The sequence below is a fragment of the Desmodus rotundus genome, chromosome 3, assembly GCF_022682495.2.
Source record: "Desmodus rotundus isolate HL8 chromosome 3, HLdesRot8A.1, whole genome shotgun sequence".
Lineage (NCBI taxonomy): Eukaryota > Metazoa > Chordata > Mammalia > Chiroptera > Phyllostomidae > Desmodus > Desmodus rotundus.
Genome location: NC_071389.1, coordinates 43,366,058 through 43,386,073, shown reverse-complemented (window position 1 = coordinate 43,386,073; position 20,016 = coordinate 43,366,058). Strand labels below are relative to the sequence as shown.

The 20,016-nt window shown below is 33.7% G+C and overlaps 2 protein-coding genes across 10 annotated transcripts in view; one reads left to right on the top strand and one right to left on the bottom strand.

The window, feature by feature from the left end:
* The window catches only part of DOCK7 (dedicator of cytokinesis 7), a 209,406-nt gene that overhangs the window by 76,945 nt on the left and 112,445 nt on the right, over positions 1 to 20,016 (top strand). The gene's annotated exons all lie outside the window — the stretch shown is intronic.
* ANGPTL3 (angiopoietin like 3) lies at positions 4,127 to 15,491 on the bottom strand. The gene is made up of 7 exons (XM_024565633.3): positions 14,928 to 15,491; positions 14,177 to 14,287; positions 11,550 to 11,664; positions 10,352 to 10,465; positions 9,834 to 9,929; positions 7,301 to 7,567; positions 4,127 to 4,355 (listed from the first exon to the last, which is right to left on the bottom strand). The coding sequence occupies exons 1-7, from the start codon at positions 15,420 to 15,422 to the stop codon at positions 4,171 to 4,173; spliced, it is 1,383 nt and encodes a 460-aa protein (XP_024421401.2). The 5' UTR covers positions 15,423 to 15,491; the 3' UTR covers positions 4,127 to 4,170.

The following is a 20,016-nucleotide window of genomic DNA, read 5'->3' as shown; positions in this document are numbered from 1 at the left end:
CCTTCTTTCTCTCTGCTGCGTAGAATTCCATTGTGTAAATATACCATCGTTTTTGGATCCACTTGTTTGCTGATGGGCACTTAGGTTGCTTCCAGTACTTGGCTATTGTAAATTGTGCTGCTATGAACATTGGGGTGCACAGGTTCTTTTGGATTGGTGTTTCAGGGTTCTTAAGGGTATAATCCCAGCAGCGGAATTGCTGGCTCAAACGGCAGTTCCATTTTTAGTTTTCTGAGGAAATTCCATACTGTTTTCCACAGTGGCCTCATCAGTCTGCATTCCCACCAACAGTGCACTAGGGTTCCCTTTTCTCCGCATCCTCTCCAACATTTGTTTGTGGATTTGTTTATGTTGGCCACTCTGACTGGTGTGAGGTGGTACCTCATTGTGGTTTTAATTTGCATCTCTCTGATGGCTAGTGATGCTGAGCATCTCTTCATATGTCTCTGGGCCCTCTGTATGTCTTCCTTGGAGAAGTGTCTGTTCAAGTCCTTTGCCCATTCTTTAATTGGGTTGTTTGTCTTCCTGGAGTGGAGTCGTGTGAGTTATTTATATATTTTGGAGATCAGGCCCTTGTCTGAGGTATCATTGGCAAATATGTTTTCCCATACTGTTGGTTCTCTTTTTATTTTAATGCTGTTTTCTTTAGCCATGCAGAAGCTTTTTATTTTGATGAGGTCCCATTTGTTTATTCTTTCCTTTATGTCCCTCCCTTTAGGGGACATGTCTGTGAGGATGTTGCTGTGTGGAATGTCTGAGATTTTCCTGCCAATTTTTTCCTCTAGGACTTTTATGGTGTTACGCCTTATATTTAAGTCTTTTTATCCATCTTGAGTTTGTTTTTGTGTATGGTGTAAGTTGGTGATCGAGTTTCATTTTTTTGCACGTAGCTGTCCAGATCTCCCAACACCATCTGTTGAAGAGCCTGTTTTTGCTCCATTTTATGCTCCTGCCTCCTTTGTCAAATATTCTTTGACCGTAAAGACTTGAGTTTATTTCTGGGCTCTCTGTTCTGTTCCATTGGTCTATGTGCCTGTTTTTATGCCAGTACCAGGCTGTTTTGATTACAGTGGCCTTGTAATACAGTTTGATATCAGGTATTGTGATCCCTCCTGCTTTGTTCTTCTTTCTCAAAATTGCTGCAGCTATTTGGGGTCATTTATGGTTTCATATAAATTTCTGAAATGTTTGTTCTATATCTGTGAAATATGTCATGGGTACTCTAATAGGGATTGCATTGAATCTATAAATCGCTTTGGGTAGTATGGCCATTTTGATAATGTTAATTCTTCCAATCCATGAGCATGGTGGATTATGCTCTTTTAATTGCAGCATATGTTCTTTTGAAGGCACAGCTATATGCGATATGCAAGTCCGCCGGATAGATGTGATACGTCTTCCAGGAACATCACTTTTTAGAACATTCGGGGAGGAAGTAACTTGTTATATGAAGATAGATTTGTGGAGTAGAAAACACATGCAATTTTAAGATAAGATTCTAAAAGTTAAGATAAAATCCTATTAAGATTCTAAAAGTCACCTGCTTATGAAATCAAGCCATTTTACCTTATAACTGCAGAATCTATAAGGATATGTTTTCATTATCCTTGGCTGTTACACTCTTTTAATAGACAAGTTTGAGTGACACGTGTTGAAATAGTATAGAGTCGTTACAAATTTGTTTCAGGAAGATTGAGGGGAGATAGACACAAAATTAGGAGCCCAGGCAGGAGACTGTTTAGATAGTTTTAAGACTCAGGTTGAAGGCAGTCGAGGTAGGTTTTTGGCAGTAGAAATGGGAAGAAAGCATATCAGATTAAGAGACTTCAAAAGAAAACTGTAATGGACTTAGTGGCTTATGATATAGGAGAGATAGTTAACGAAGTTAAGTGAAAAGCCAGAAACTGTTTCTTGGGTTTTAAGCTTCTGGGACTGGGAAGCATGGTGTTAGTGCCATTAATGGGTATAAGGAAGTAAGGAGGAGAGTGGGGTATGGCAATAGGGGAGGCAGGACCAGCCACGGCAGTAAGGTATTGATGAGTTTGTTATTTGATATGTTGGATTTGAGAAGACTAGGATATTAAAAGGGGAAATAGCAGATAGGCAATGTAAGAAGGAGAATTGGAGAGAGATCTGGAAACAATACGCAGATTTAGGAACTATATTTATGGAAAATAAGTGAGTCTGTGAGAGTAGATTGAGTTTCTGAAGGTCAGAGTAGAAGAGATGATTAAATATTGTACCTTGGCCCATAATACTAAATACGAAGAAGGAATAGAACTATAAAGATAGATTCAAGTTATGGATAATCCTCAGAAAGTGTAATAATATTTGGAAGCAAAATGAAGGTCAAGTTTCAGAAAAGAATGTTGTTATTAGTAACTAATAGGGAGAGCAAAGTGTATATGGACTGAGAAGAGGGCTTTACATTTGACAGTTGTGAGTCAGTGGTGAAATTAAAACACTTTTGGCAAAGTACCGAGGATAGAAGGACATGATTTTGTGAACAATAAACCAAAAAAATTCTTGCTCTTTTCTCTGCCAGAATTATCTCTCAATTTGAGCTTTATAATTAAAGGAGAAAAAAACTAACAGAACTCCCAAAAGGAACAAAATGAACATATTGTTGGAGAATTGTAAAGGATTGAAAAACAAATAGAGGAAGTAATTGGTATATTAAATAATGCATTATTTTACATTTGAAAGCTTCAAAGCTATTTTGGTATTCTGGCTCTAAAAAGTCAATTTTGATGGTTTGGCTGAGATTCTGAAAACTAAAACTTATTCTTCCCTATATTCTTTTGTGCTTTTTTTGAACAAAATATTTATTTAGGATCCACATAGATCATACATATTTATATGTCAGATATTTTTTATATATGATATATACTTGTATACTGGATAATTTAAAATAAATAATGCTGAACATTTATTAACCAAAGTGAGTGAGTTGCTGTATAACTTCGGCACTGTATCCTTTAAAAACAGGATTTAATTCAATTTTTTTTTAAATTCAAATGTTTATTTCTCTTTGGTAGTTTCTTTAAAGACTTATTTAAAAATTAATGCTAACAAGTGATACTGTTGTCAAAACGTTTACATCTAATCATCTTTGAGGATTTAGAATTGAAATTATTTAAATTAGAATTAATAGTCATACTTCTATAGGATATGAATTTAAAAACTACAAGAATTTAAATTTCTATAATTTAGAGGACTGAGTTTTTATTGAATTTGGAAACATACATACACATGTCTCAGGCTTTTTAAACAGTGAAGAAACTGAGTGTTATTTTAATTCTATTTGAAAACCTACATGTAAGTATTAGACTCACACCATATCGAGGGATTAAATTACTAAACTTTAACTTGATGTCACAAATACATTCATTCTTAATGTATTCTGATAAGATCCCTTAAAATGTTTTGTTTTCACAGTAGTTAAGTGTTAAAATATATAAAATGTATACATTATAGATAAGTTAGGAAATGTATGTTAAGATACAGTGCTACCTGATATAAAAGTCAGTATGACTTAGTAATCATGATCTACTGAATTTGAGACAGTGAATGTATTTCAATACAGTATTTCATCCCACTTCACAAGTAAAGCATGTAAAACATTTACTCCAAATTATTTTATAGCACAATTAAGCATTGGTTTAAAAATTCATACTATAAATTTTCATATGTACTATGAACTGAGTAAAATTTGGTTTTGAAGTAATAGTATTACAGTATGTGAGACCTGTACAATTATTTGTCTTTTATTTTTATTCAAGTTTAGAATTTTAGCAAGAAACTAGTCTTTTTATAACCTGGGAAGTTGTGAAATTAGCCCACATGCTGACTTAAAATAGAAGACTCTTTGTAAGTTTTTTATTTAAAACAGTTATTTAAAAATTCCCCCATTGGTTAAAATTTACATTGTGACATCTAAAATTAATTTTCATATCACAAAATAAGTGAATAAATGATATCATAAGAATTTGAGAAGGTAAATGGTGTTCTTTTAAGTGATGCAGTGATATATTTAATCTTAAATTGATAGTGGCTTTAAAATAATCTTTTTCTAAAGCCTCTGTTAGGGATTCAATATCAGATTATTAAACCACAGTAACTTGGAAAGATTTTAATGTTTAATTTATTGGCTTTTTAATTTGCCTTAGTTCATTCAAAGCTTTCTGAATCTGTTGGACGGATCGACATTTTGGTTGATTTGGTAGAGTATAATCTTCCATTTTGAGACTTCCAACATATTCCTCTTCTCCTCTCTGGCTTAGTTTTTGCTCTTGGCTTGTTATATTTACCATTTAGGTTGTTTTCCTCACATACATCGTGCCACCACCAGCCTCCTAAAGAAGATAGATATGCAATTCAATGGATACAAACTCATATATAGATATTATATTTCCCCATTCGTTTATATATCCTCAGTCCTTATAAAATATGAGTGTTATATGATATATCTTTATTTTAAATAATCTATCCAAGTCTCATATACCTCAATAAAAATAAAATATCTGAGCAAGATTAAAGGTAAAATACCTAGTTGAATTAAAGTCAAATTTTAACATTTAAGATATCTTTACCTATATAAAAAAATGTTTGTTTGAAATTCAGATTTTAAAGAGTTGTTGTTGTAGATATTAGCTAATACTTGGGGAAGACAGTATGAACATAGAAAAACAAAATATTGAGACTTTTGGTCAAGATGGTGGCATAGGCAGATATAGGTCACCTATTTGCACAACCACATCAACATTACAGCTAAAATATAACACAACCGTCACTCAGGACCATCAGAAATTGAGTTGAATGGAAGTCTGACAACTATAGAATTGAAGAAACCATATATACATATACATAAATATGTACACATATATATGTGGCATATATGTATCCAGACTGGTAGAAGTGTCGCAGACACAGAAAGGGCTGGTCTCTCACCCATGTGTGGTGGATAAAATTGGGGATGTCTCAGGAGTGACAAGTCCCAGCTCCTTACCAGGTGCCCAAGTGCAGGGTACCAGTGCGAGGAAGTTAAGTCTCCACAACTTCTGGTTGCAAAAACCAGCGGGGATTGAGTCGGTGGAAGCTGCTGAAGACCCAAGCAGTTCCCCTTAAAGAACCCACACACGAATCACCTACTCAAACTTAAGACTCACACCCTCTGAGCTCCAGCATCAGCGTAGCAGTTTGAAAAGCTCTGATGGTATAAGAAACTGAAGTATCTGGCATGATGGTGAGCAGGGGCCAGGGTCCCATCTCTAAACCCTGCCCCCACAGAGCCAGCAAGCTGGTGCCATATCTGAGATTCCATCAACCTGTCTAATACTGTTTGACCCACCTTGGAGATCCCCAGGGACTCTGTCCCACCCAACTTCTGGGCCCACCCAAGCAGCTTTTCCATGTGAATGGCTATTCTTGGCTCAAGCTTCACAACTTCCTAAATCCTCTCAACAAGCCACAGCTGGCCTCAGTGTGGCCCCAGGTATGGCACTAGTGGCAGCCAGCTAGATTCACAGTTTGGCTTTGCCTGGGAATCTTCAAGCCCAGCAAAAGTAGCGGCCATCTCAGATTGGTTTATAGCTCAGGCAGGGTGGCCCCAGGCAACACAGGTGGGGGCTGAACCTGGCCTGCATCACCTGGGAAAGCACAGGGCCAGTGCACCAACTGGACAGCTATAGACAACGTCAGAGCACCACAACCCTGTGCTGCACAGCTGATCCTCCACAGAGGGCAGAGGTTGGTGTTAAGGGGTCATAGCCAGTCCTTGCAGCTGACTGGCCTGGGTAAATCATTCCCATTGACCTGCCAACAGCAACCAAGGCTCAGCTACAAGAGGAGGGTGTCATCGTCCCACACAAAGGGCGCACCTTGAGTACTCAGCTCAGGTGATAGGGGAAGTTGTGCCACTGGTCCCTACAGGACATCTACCATATTAGGCCATGCTACCAAGACAGGAAGTCAAAGCAGCTCTACCTAATACATAGAAACTAACACAGGGAGGTTGCCAAAATGAGGAGACAAAGAAACATGGCCCAAATGATAGAACAGATCAAAACTCCAGAAAAAGTACTAAACAAAATGGAGAGAGCAATCTATCATTTGCAGAGTTCTAAACACTGGTTATAAGGATGCTCAAGGAACTTAGTGAGGACCTCAACAGCATAAAAAATATCTGGTCAGAAATGAAGGGTACAATAATTGAAATAACAATTTACAGGGAAACTATAGTAGAGTGGATGAAGCCAAGAATCAAATCAATGATTTGAAACATAGGGAAGCAAAACACAACCAATCAGTACAACAAAAAGAAGAGAGAGTCCAAAAAAAATGAGGATAGTATAAGTAGCCTCTGGGACAACTTCAAGAAGTCGAACATTCACATCATAGGGGTGCCAGAAAGAGAAGAGAAAGAGCAAGAAATAGGAAATCTGTTTGAAAAAATAATGAAAGGAAACTTCCCTAAATTGGCAAGTGAAATAGACTTGCAGGTCTAGGAGTACAGAGAGTCCCAAACAAGATGGATGATGCAAAGAGGCCCACGCCCAAGAGACATCATAATTAAAATGCCAAAGGTTAAAATAAAGAAAAAATCTTAAAAGCAGCAAAAGAAAAGAAGTTAGTTACCTACAGGGGAGTTCCCGTAAGACTGTCAGCTGATTTCTCAAAAGAAACTTTGCAGGCTAGAAGTGATTGGGAAGAAATATTCAAAGTCATGAAAAACAGGGAACTACAGCCATGACTGCTCTACCCAACAGAGCTGTCATTTAGAATTGCAGAGCAGAAAATGAGCTTTCCAGACAAAAACAAAACAAAACTAAAGGAGTGCATGAAATCATTATTATACGAGATGTTAAAGGGACTGAAGAAAAAGATGAAAACTATAATAAATAAAATGGCAAAAAATACAAATCTGTCAACAATTGAATCTAAAAAACAAACTAAGCTAATGAAGAACGAAGACAGCATCATGGATAGAGTTTTGATGGTTGCCAGATGGAAAGGGGTTGTGCGGGAGTGTGTAAAGAGGCGAGGGGATTAAGAAGTACAAATAGGTAGTTACAGAATTGCCATGGGGATAGAAAGTACAGTATAGGAAATGGATCAGCTAAAGAAAATATACACGTGATGCATGAATATGAACAATGGTGGGGGGATTGCCTGAGGGCGTGGGGGGTGCTGGGTGGCAGAGGGGGCCAGGGGGAAAATCAGGACAACTATAATAGTATAATCAATAAAATATAATTTATAAAAAAGAAAAAACAAAGTATTGATATTAGGAAAAGTATACCTGAATAACTTTCTGGACAGAGGAAGTGTCCTTGTGCTTTGTGATCCCAAGTAGAAAATACCAAATCTTTGTTTTCTGGGAGTATGCTGGGGACATTTCCTTTAATCTCAACAAGGTGTAGTTTATAGTTGGTTTCACGGTTTCCCAAGTGAAAAGAATATTCAATATGATGCTTGGTGTCTTTCCAGTCTTCTAGCTCAATTCGTAAAATATAATTAGATTGCTTTACTATGGAGTATATCTTCTCCAGACCCAACCAAAATTCTCCTGAAAAGAAAAGTTGTAAAAATCTATGGATTGTTATCTGCAAAATAGGTATTGACATGTTATTTTTTGAGACAGTTTGTTATTAGTGTAAGTTAATGAGTTGTTTTAGTCTTGAATTCTTTTGTTATTTTAGTCTCTGAAAAAATTTTGTGTTGGTTTTTTTGAAGATAGTTACATGTACAAAAAATACTAAGGATATTAATAGGCTTGCCTAAGTCTGATTATCCTTTCTAAAATGGATATTATGAGACATATTTCATGGGTTAAACACATTAGGCTCTCATAGGTATTTTTAGGTCTGGTCATAGGTAAAATATTATTTCACTTCTGGGTCTTTACATGTACTGGCTTTACGATCAGCTCTTTACTAATACCTGTATATTACCAAGTGATTTGTTAAGTATTTTTAGGAACATGGATAATGACAATCATTTTCCTCAAATTTAGCCTTGGCTTTTGATATTTTGCTTGATACGTATATTTATTTGTGGAAAAAGAAGGAAATAAATCTTTAAAAACATTTAAAATTAAAAAGCATAATTCTTAATAACTCCTCTCTATAAAAAGTTATTTTTATTTGGAATTAAAAACATAACAAATACAAATAGATCTTTTTAAATTATCACAGTCCTTTTATCAAAATATTCATGGGAAAAAGTAAAAATTTTCTATTGATATTGCCTTAGTAACAGATTCCATTTTAAGGATAGCCAGTACAAATGGCTTACTTTCTTTTTCTTTTTCTTTTATCTCAAATACAATTTAATGGGAAGGCTGACAAAAACAGGCCAAACACTAAGATTACCATCAACCATCTTCAATCAATTCTGCTTATGAACTAGAAACCGGGAAGCAAGGAAAAATTGGTTTTTCAACACCAAGCATATATATAATAGCCACCACCAAGATTGGGGGAGAGGAAGTACATATTTGGGGAATAGAAATTTGATTCGAAAGCTGATTTCCTATATGCTTCCAATGGTTATTATAAGAAAATCTAAATTTAAAGATGTGAGAGCCACATATTGGCCACTCATTTATGCATAGATTTTTGAATGCATTATAAATGGCTTATCTGCTTACAGAAATAAATGAGTACATTGAACTTGTCAGCCTTTTATTTTTGGGTTCATTCACTCTTAGAAGATTTGAAGCTACCAAACATGTTACTGAATATACCTTTTAGTTAGGTATTTAACTGGTAGTTTGAATACACAGTTTTTTAATGCTCAAATAGTATGTGTCAAATGTTTAAAAATTTGATAAAATAATGAAGGTTTTCTACCTTATAAATATGTATTTATATATCATTCATGGCTTATCTAACATGTTATTTGGGTTTTAAACCTCTGGTATTTATTTTTATTTTGCTTATTTTTATCTTCTTTATTTTCTGATCCAAATATAATAATTGCATTGAGTTAACTAATTTATTTTAAACCACACATATTATAGTATACATTTATAATATTTAAATAATTGAAATCTAAGCATCTGATACTATACACTGATAACTTCATCTCTCCCAACCTCCAAATAAGTGATATCTACAATGTTAATAAGAAAGAGTGATAATGATAAATACGGTTTTCTTTGTTGCTCATTCATAGCACTTACCTTGTATCAAAGTACATAGCACTTAATCAAAATTATTTTTAATTATAATAAATAGAAGCTATCAAATTAAATTGTGATAAGTATACTTAAGAAGAGATATGTAGTTGTGAATAGTATAATTCAAATAAAGACATAATAAGTGTAACACTAAGCAAACAACTAGAACAGGAACAGAATCACAGAAATGAAGATCAAATGAAGGGTTATCAGCGGGGGGGGGGGGGCTGGAGGGGCGAGGGGAAGGATGGGGGGAACATACAGAGAATAAGAAGCATAATTGGTAGGCACAAAATAGACTGGAGGAAGCTAAGAATAGTGTAGGAAATGGAAAAGCCAAAGAACTTACATATATGACCCGTGGACATGAACTAAGCTGGGGGGGAATGTTGGAGGGAATAGGGGTACCAGGTGGAAGAGGATAAAGGGGAGAAAAATATGGGATAAGTAATAGCATAATCAATAAAATATACTTAAGAAAAAGACATAGTAATTGTAATTACTAACAAATGTGTAACTTGTTAATAAGTATTGTCAAAGCTGGGGCTGTTCCTCATTCATTGTTGCATTCTTAATGCCCAGTCCATGATAAGTCTTCAGTACATAATTTTAACAAGTAAATGAATGAATGAATGGATGAAGTCAATCTTACCATCAAGCCTCCCAAAACCATATCTGTAGTTTTCCCAAGTTTCATTGAAGTTCTGTGATCCATCTATTCGATGTTGAATTAATGTCCATGAATTACCTGAATACGGTGAACAAAAATTTGCATTTTTAGTAGACTTATGCTGACAGATATAACAAAATACTGTTACTTGGTTTGGTTTTCATTGGTGGCTCTATAAAATAGTTACTAATGTTGTTATGGTAATAACATTTTTATTATTTATTATGGCCCTAAGATGTTAAGGGCAACTGAATTTGTCTTAGTAAATTTATTGACAATAGTCATTTCACATTATTTTATAAAAAAAGATGGAGAATATTGAAGATATCAATGGGTAAATACATGAAGACAAATGAAAATACTAGATCTATATAACTACTACTCATGTTGATACTTCCTTTTATGTATATTCAGAATAAAGATAACAGGATCAGTCTTACTAGTAGGTAGTGAGTAGCCTAAACTAACTACTGTCCATTTTCTTTGTAGTCTAGTTTTACCTGATTTAACATCACAGTAGACATTGAAAACTTGAGAGTTGCTGGGTCTAATAGGATAGATGCCACTTGTGTGTTCACCTTTGTTATAAATGGCGGTACAATCAGTAGGCATGTCTAGAATCAACAAAATATTATTACATAAGATATAGTAATAACAATATCCGTAGAGCTTGAGATTTTACTTGACATTTTATGGAATTATAGTGACTGTAGCCTTGAGCCTTTTTCAGTAATGTATTACTGAAATTCATATATTAATGAAAAAGTACTTTATGCTAAAGCATTTTTATTAGGTGGCTGTTGTTTATGCAAAGAATATCAAAATGGTTATTACAAACTGATTTCTTTTTAAGAAAAGTGACAAAATGAGGATTTGAAGCACTTCGTTTGCTAGATATAGGAAGAATATAAATAAAATACATATAAAACATTACTATAATGTTTGGCTCATAGAAAGTGTCACAGATGTATATAGAAGAGTAAAAATACATGGAGGAAACAAATAGAGACCTTTTTTTCTGTGTGAATTACATAAAAAGTGTGTTTTGTAAGTATATCATTTTGTTGAAATTTGGTTGGGAATGGAGACTTTGTTCCTCCGTCTTTTTGTTTTTCTTATGAAAAATTTCAAGCAATGGAAAGTAGAAACATTGAAGAGAATACCATAATCTTTCCATTCATATTCAACAGTTACTAAAATTTTGCCCTATTTTCTTTATAAATACACATATACACAAGTATATATTTTGCTTTGCTATTTGAAAGCAATGTGCAAACATATGACTGTTAACCTCAGACATTTTAACATGCTTCTCTTAAGCATGGTAGTATTCTTTTATGTGACAATAGCAGTATTACATCCAGGAAATTTAATAATAATCCTGTATTGTCTAATATCAAGTCTGTACTCATATATCCATGATTATCTTAAGAATGTGGGGTGGAGTAGAGGGATGGGGAGAAAAGGCACACAACTGTAATTGAATAACAATAAAAAATTTTTTTAAAAAGAATGTTTTATAGGGTGAAAAAAAAGCCATGAGGATCCAGTTTAGGTTGACATTATCTTAGGTGGCTTTGTCTCTTTACCCTCTCGTAGTCTAGAAGAGGCCCTGAGAATAGGGACTTTTTTATGGGAATGTTTAATATAAAAAAGGAATTTGATAATAGTTTCAAGAAGGAAACCAAATTATCTTACCATCATGTTCTACATTTTTTGTTTCATTGAAGTGAAGAGAGGGAGTAGTTCTGGGTGCTCTTGGTTTTGAAGAAAGAGAATTTTCTGTGAATTCTTGAATACCACTTCTTCTTAACTGATAAAAGAGTATAAATCTACTTTTAAAAATGGCACTGAATATATAATTAGGGGAATTTGAGTGAGGATATTGAAAGTACAACTTGTACACATTTTTTAGTTCATAATGAGTTATTGCTTTTGATTTCTAAGAGGGATGAACAGTGCTATACAGATTGTACTGATAATCCATTCTCAGAATATTTAATCAGGCACATTATTTAATGAGTTAATAAATAGAGAAAAAGTGAGGCAAACAAACTGGTTTAAAAACATCAAGACCAAAGGCAGAGAATTTATAAATACTTTAATATGTTCTATTTATTTATATGAATAGAATATATATTGCATTCAGTAGTGAGGCAGATTTTAAATTTAATAATTCTCAGCTGTAGGTCTTATTGTTTCTCAGACCTACCATAAAGACATAGCACATAATTCAAATCAGGCTGTTTTCTTGATAGTGTTTGACATGTAAACATCTGTAAAGGTAACAAATTGGCAGGTTTATTTACTTTCAAAATTTTCAATATTTCATTGTCTGTTAGTTTAGCAATCACAGTTTATTTTTATTTAAAGTGTGCTAGGATTGTAATTTGTTGGCTGATAGCTTTTCTTATCAACTGAGAAAAACGGAGTATGTATTTAATATCTTGTGTTATTAGTATTAGTTTTTTGCTATCAGCATAAATGGTGTTTCCTAGAACCTAATTTGCAAGGATCTGTTGTAAAGTTTACTTACAGGGCGTCAGTCTTGTCTACTAATAAGTAACTATGTGGTCTTAAGGTTATTTAACTTTTACAGTTTTGGTTTCTTCATTTAAACGTGACAAAGTTGGAACAGATAATGTAAGGCTTTTGCCAACTCAGAAATTCATTGTATGAATTCTTCATACATTTTATTATTAGATGTATATCATTTTCTAATAAAGACATTTTACATTTGTGAGCAAGTTTATTTAATTATAATAAAAGGTATAGGAAATAGAATTTAGAAAAAATAACATACAGTAAGAATGAAATTATGGAAATCAAACTACTTGGCAAAAATGTTTTGGATAATTAACAAAAGTAACCTCCTAAAATTATGAGTCACAAAATGACCGAAACATATAATGATATGTTTGTTTACTGGGGATGGGTAATGTTATTTGTTTTATAATTCTTGGCAACTTTTTTTTTTTTTACCAGCTTCTCCAAGTCTGTGTTATTTTTGAAATCCTCTTGAATGACTATTTAATAGTATTATTCATTGATATTTTGAACTGTACTATACAGACTCCGGCAGAAGTAACGCCTGCTTAAGTGTTGTTAGTAGGTTAATAATATGGGTGAGATAATTTATAGTTTTAATTTGAACATTTCACCTAAAATGTCATATGCTGTGCTTGAGTGTGATATTATTATGTTTCAGAATTCCATCCTTATGATTTTGTAATAAAAGAGTTTGTAATAAAAGAGGGACGTTATTTGTGCTGAACCCTGTGTATTGGAATGCATAGATTCTGACAACTTTACCTAGCCCATTGTTTACATTTTAGGTTAGTTTTATTGCTGGGAATTAAGTTAATTATCAGGTACACAGTTTTAACAATATTATGTTTTTATTGATTTTTTTTTGCTGAAAAATACCTTTATTAATTCAACATGTATATATTAAGTGGCGACTAAGTGTCAGACAGTATGCTATGTTCTGGGGCAAGGCATTTTAACAAATGGAAGAAAATCCCTGTACTCATGGAGCTTACATACTACTGCAGGGACAGACAAGATAAATAACTAAATATATATTATGTTAAATAACGGTAAAGTGCTAGGGGAAAAAAGAGAGTAATGAAGAAGGTAGCAGGTGTCAAGAACGGGAGCAGAGGATTCTAATTTCTAAGTCACTTGAGAAACCTTCATTGAGAATTCTATATTTGAGAAAGACCAAAAGGAAATGAGAGCGGGCTGTGCAGAACCAGGGAGAGGAGCATTCCGGACAGGGAACAGCAAGGCGAAGGCCCTGAGATGGCAGCATGTTTGATGTTTTACAGTGACAGTGAAGAGACTTGTATGCCTAGAGTAGAAGAGATGAAGTCAGTGAGACAATCAGGGGTCATCTGGGACCTCACAGGCCAGTGTGAGCGAGATGGGAAGCCACTGTAGGCTTTTAAACAAGGAAAGGCGTAGTCTAATTTAAATTTTAATAATCACTTTGGCTGATATATTGAGGGTATACATTACATGAATTAATTCTTTTTTCTCACAGCAGTCCTATAAGATTCTTCTTATTATCTGCATAGAGTAAGTGAGGAAAGTGAGAGACAGAGGGGTTAAGTAATTTTTAAGGCCATACAAAAGTTTCATAGTCAGGATTCAGACCCTGGTAAATTTATAAGCTTCAAAGCCTGCAAGCATATCAGTGATGCTGATGTGATCCTTTTACTCACTATTCAGCTATAATTATTTAAAATAATTTCAGGGTTCAATGTTTTTGTAAACCTAAATTTTATGTAAAATGTTGGATATACATTAAAATATTGACTTACCTGATTCTCTATTTCTCTTATTTGACTATGCTGTTGGTTTAGTTGTCTGTATTGTTCTTCCACAGTCTGGAGAAGGTCTTTGATGCTGTTGTCTTGCTGTTGTACGAAAGTCTGGACGTAGGTTGTAGGTTGGTTAGAAGTTTCTTTTTTCTTTCATTTTTGTTAAATTAGACTTTTTTATTTCCTATAACATTATCACAGTCTATTTTTTTACAGCTAATAGTATATTAGAAAAATGAACATTAGTAATATTTTTCTTGTGTATGCTTCTTTCAAATAGTACATACTTTTGTTTTTATGTTTTATTTAAAGTGTACCATCTATAAAATTGGTTTTCTGAACTTTCAACTATTTCAATTAAATGAAAAAAGCCCCAGTATTTTAATAGGAATAAATCTTTACCACTTACTATATTACTTTTATTTATTTCAGACATGGAATAGCTTCAAGTTATACTCCTTTAACATTTTACTTGCCTCCAATAATTTGCAGTACTGTGTTCTATATTTTATCATTTGACTGAGTTATAGTTTTCATCTGAAATGTCAAGTGTAGTTGTTTCCATATATAATGTTAGGGAAACAAAAACTAATGTAAAATCATAATGGAAAGTTTTATTTCCCAGAAGCTTTTTTCTTAAAAAGTATATAGTATTTCACCTGTATAACAAAGTAAAGTAGCATGTCTTAAAATTTTTTTTTTTAAATCCACATTGAAACATAATCATGAACACTTTTCAGTTTCTACTTACCTTAAGTGAAGTTACTTCTGGGTGTTCCTGAATTTCAGGTTGATTTTTAATTAAATTGGTTAATTGCTCCTCCAAATACCTCACTTTTTGTTGAAGTAGAATTTTTTCTTCTACGACATTTTCAAGTTTTGAATTGAGTTCAAGTGACATATTCTTCACTTCTTCATTTTTGACTTGCAGTTTGGATGTAGTGTTTCTAAGTTTTTGTTCTTCTTCTTTGATTTCATTAGTTTGCAGTGATAGGTCATAAAAAGACTGATCAAATATGTTGAGCTTCTGAAATATGTCATTAATTTGGCCCTTAGTCTTATGGACAAAGTCTTTAAGACCATGTCCCAACTGAAGAAGGCCATTGGCTAAAATTTTTACATCATCTAACATAGCAAATCTTGATTTTGGCTGTGGAGATATAGAACCAAATGATGGATAGTCTTGGTCAATTCTGGAAGAAATAACTAGAGGAACAATAAAAAGAAAGAGCTTAATTGTGTACATTTTTATCTTTAGTATTCAATGTTGAGCAATTTTAGACTAATTTTCTCCTGTGAGCAGACCTAGATTTCTAAACTCTATATATACCACTATTTGCCGCATAAACGGGTAAGGTTGGCAGGGAATATAGTTAATCATTAAGTTGTGTAAACTTGTACGAATGTAACCTTTCACAATGAGTTAGATCAATGCTAAGTGAAATCAAAGAAATGAGCAGTTAACTTAATAGGTAATTTAAATTATTACTGTTTAATTTTGCTATATTATAAATTGCATTTTAAGTGATATCAACCTGTTTTTAAAAGCTTATTTTAGTTAGTCATGATTTTTAGAGACTTAAAAGTAAACACCAAATTCTTTTGACTGGTAAGTTCATCATTAAAATTGAGAAAAATTAATGAATTAAATATGCATTTCCCAAATTGTATTTTAGCTTTTAAGGAAACAGTGATCTGTCCCCCAAAATAAATGCCTTCTCTGTGAAGCCTTCCTTCACTTTAAAATTCTGAAATGTTAATTTACAAAATAAACCATTTCTAAATATCTACTCTTAGAAGTTCTTCTTCCGGCTATAAAATAGAGACCTTTTCTTTTGATGAATTAGAATTAAGGGCTTTGGATATAGAATGTTTACAGTAGATGTATATACTGCTGTAGTAGGTAGAGTGTGGTTATGGAGAGAGACAGGCTGAACTGGAATGCTCTGCTCTTCGTCACCTGAGTGACTCTTGGTCTAATTACTTAGCTTTTCTGTATCTCTGGTTTTTTGTCTCTCAAGTGAAGTAAAATACCTACTTTATTGGGTTGTATAAAGATTAAAAATTAATGTTTTTAAAGCACTTAGAACACTACCAGGTATTAAGTAAACATTCCACAGAATTATATATTGGCTATTTTTCTGGGTAATTAGAAACAATTCATTTATGTATATACTGTAATAAATATTATCTAATCTCATGTTAAGATGACATAGTTGGGAAATTTTGCTAGAATATAGGTTTTCTGAGTTTTGTTTTCTTGGACCTTAATGTAGTACAAGGAATTATGCCTTTTGTTTAGCTTGTATATATTTTTTCTAAGAATCCAATACAGAATTATGTAAATATTTCTGTTAAGAGAAATAAAGAATGCAATTAAAGTATACAAATATTTCCACTAATGAAGAAGAAAAACAAAATTTTCCATATAGTTTATTTTCATTTTGCCCTTCCAGTGGTCCATATTATGGAATTATAAAAACATATACTGAACTAGTGAAGAAATTTGAATTTCTCTCCCTTTTTTAAGGGGAAAAGTTAGTGTTGTCATCATTGGTCATGAAGGACATATTTCGAAACTTCTCTTAACGAAACTGTCTACTTTTCTGGCTTAAAACTATTGATCCTGATGTTTTATCCACTTTCTTGTTGATAAGCCAACTTCTCATCTCTGTTGTACTGTAAAGCTATTTATTGGCAAGATCTATATATGTTTTTAGTTTATATATTTTACAGCACTTTAGTACAGTACCTTGTTGGAGAAATAATAAATATTTATTGAATTAGTAAGAGAATGATGAACTCATGGCAGTTTTCCAAGCATATACTTCATATATAGTAGATGTTCACCCCTTTTTGATATAGGAGATTCTTTTTAGAGAAAGAAATTTCCTTCCAATGCATGAAAGTAATTGGACATTAATACCAAAGAGAGGCTGTATGAAGGAATTTTCTTCCATTTGGATTATTGTACTATCATATTAGCCTTTTTTGCACAATTTATACAATTCCTCACTTGTAACACTAACAGATAGATTGGAGGAAGGTCACATATTCTTGGTTTACAGTATATTATGTCTGGGTGGAAATATTTGGATAATTTTTAATAGTAGTTTAACATGGTATTGAATATAATTAAGTAATTTGCCTAATTACAAGTGATGGAAGAGTATCAACATGGGAAACATGATGAAAACAGTAATTTTATAAATGGTTTTACATTTATCTTTCAGTGCTTCCCTTCTGAGTACCCATTATTAAAGGCAGAACCTAGTCTTTGTAAGAACTTGTGCCTATTTAAATAGAGGCCTGATCAAATATAATCAGTAATGTTATAAAAATTTAAGATTTTTATGCAAAAGAAGAGATAAGCAAAATTAGATTCTAATCTAAGGACTCCTAGTTTCTAAGAACTAATATACAAAATTTTTAGCAACATAGAAATTTAGGACATTTAGGAGCCTTGTTTGAATTCTAAGCAAAGCAAAGTCCCTTTTCCTCCCACAAGTTGTGCAATCTTTTGGAGATAAAAATTCTAAATAGAACAACAAGGCATTTTGGATCTTTTGAATATAGAATCCTTTTAATTTCTTTTTAACTGTGACCTCTTGTTTTTGAATTAATATATTTGGTAGAAAGATTCTGAAAGTAACTGAGAAAAACACATTTATAAATAGAAATGTTTATGTATTAGCTAAGAATAATGCCAGAACAATTCATTAGCTCCCCTTTTCTATCTTTGTTCAGAACAGCATTGTCCACTGTAAATATAAAACTAAAAAAAAAACCCCAAGTGAAGTTAATTTTAATAGTATGTATTTTTAAAGATTTTATCTATTTATTTTTTTAGAGAGGGGAAGGGAGGGAGAAAAAGACGGAGGGAAACATCAATGTGTGGTTGCCTCTCACGTGCCCCCCACTGGGGACCCAGGCATGTGCTCTGACTGGGAATCAAACCAGTGACCCTTTGGTTTGCCAGGCCAGCATTCAATCCACTGAGCCACACCAGCCAGGACTAATAGTATATTTTATTTAATACAATATATCAATTATTTTAACATGTGATCAATATAAAACTGTTAATTGACATTTTATATTCTTTTTTAATGCTAAGTCCTCTGAATAAACACTGTCTGGTGTGTATTTTATCTTTCAGTATATCTCTGTATCTCAATTAGAACAGACACACATCAAGTGCTTCATAGTCTCACTAGGCTATTTTATTGGACAATGAAGATCTAGAAGATGAGTGATCTTTCCAGGAATAATTTTATTTATCTCACTTGTTTTCATGTTCACTATTAGTAAATGTTAAATGTTTTATGTTGAAAATACTAACTCAGATATTTCAAAAACCTGTAAACAATAAGAATTCTGATTTCACTATTAACATTTTGGGACCTGTCATGCCAGAACCCTTAGATAACTAGCTAAACATAATGTTTTTTAAAACACAAATGGGGTTATGTTATATATAGTTCATGGTATACTGTCTATATAAGTCAGTTCAAGACCTTAATATTTTAAAATTTATTTGCATATGAGTACAGATGGATTTATCATATTTTTTTTAGTGGCTGCGTGCTCTTTTATCATATGAATGCACTTTAATCAGTCCCCATCAATGATCATTTCAGTTGTTTCCAATTTTCTAATTATAAACACTATGCATATAAGATGGAGGTGTAGGTAGATATGCTTTGCTTCCTCACACAACCAAAAGAAGGATGACAACAAATTTAAAAACAAAAAACAACCAGAACTGCCAGAAAATCAAACTGTATGGAAGTCCAACAACCAAGGAGCTAAAGAAGAAACATTCATTTACTGGTGGGAAGGACAGAGATGGGAATCCAGGGGAAGAGGACATGCAGCAAGGGGGCAGACCAGGTGGGCAAGGTAGCGGCTGGTGGACTGGTCGGTCCCACATTCACGTGCAGATAAACCAGAAGGAACAACTGGGGAGCAAGACAGACTGAGCAACCCAGGGTTCCAGGGTGGGAAACTACAGCCTCAAGACCTCTGGCTGTAAAAACCTGTGGGGGTTATGGCAGGAGAAACTCCCAGCCTCATAGGAGAGTTTATTGGAGAGACCCATAGGGTCCTAGAACATGCACAAGCCCACCCACCCAGTAATCAGCACCAGAAGGGGCCCTACTCGCTTGAGGGTATTGAGGAAATTGACTGAGAGTGAGTGAGAGCTGAGCAACCAGCGTTGTTCCCTCTCAGACCCCTCCCCCACAGACAGAGCCACAACATAGCGAAGTGGTTGCCCCACCCTGACAAATGCCTAAGGCTCCACCTCATACAACATAACAGGTGCACCAACACAAAGAAATATGGCCCAAATGAATGGACGGATCAAAACTCCAGAAAAAGAACCAAACAATGGCAGAAATAGCCTATCTATCAGATACAGAGTTCAAAACACTGGTAATCAGGATGCTCACAGAAATGATTGAATATGGACTCAATAGTATGACAAAATAGAGTATGGGCAAAATAGAGGAAGAAGTAAAGTCTATACAAAGTAAAATAAAGGAAAATATACAGGGAACCAACAGTGAAAGGAAGGGAAGGAAACCAGGACTCAAATCAACGGTTTGGAAGAAAAGGAAGAAACATTCAACCAGAACAGAATGAAGAAACAAGAATTCAAAGAAATGAGGAGAGGCTTAGGAACCTCTGGGGCAACTTTAAATGTTCCAACATCTGAATTATAGGGGTGCTACAAAGAGAAGAGGAAGAGCAAGAAATTGAAAACTTATTTGAAAAAATAATGAAGGAAAACTTTCCCAATCTGGGAGGAAATAGACTTCCAGGAAGTCCAGGAAGCTTAG

Bases quoted from the DNA above. Each gene is read 5' to 3' on its own strand.
- ANGPTL3 (XM_024565633.3), bottom strand. From the start codon at position 15,422: ATGTACACAATTAAGCTCTTTCTTTTTATTGTTCCTCTAGTTATTTCT. The intron at 10,466-11,549 runs GTAAGATAATTT...TGTTGATTCTAG, and splicing joins AAAAAATGTAGAACATGATG to ACATGCCTACTGATTGTACC. The intron at 7,568-9,833 runs GTAAGATTGACT...TTTTCTTTTCAG, and splicing joins TGGTTTTGGGAGGCTTGATG to GAGAATTTTGGTTGGGTCTG.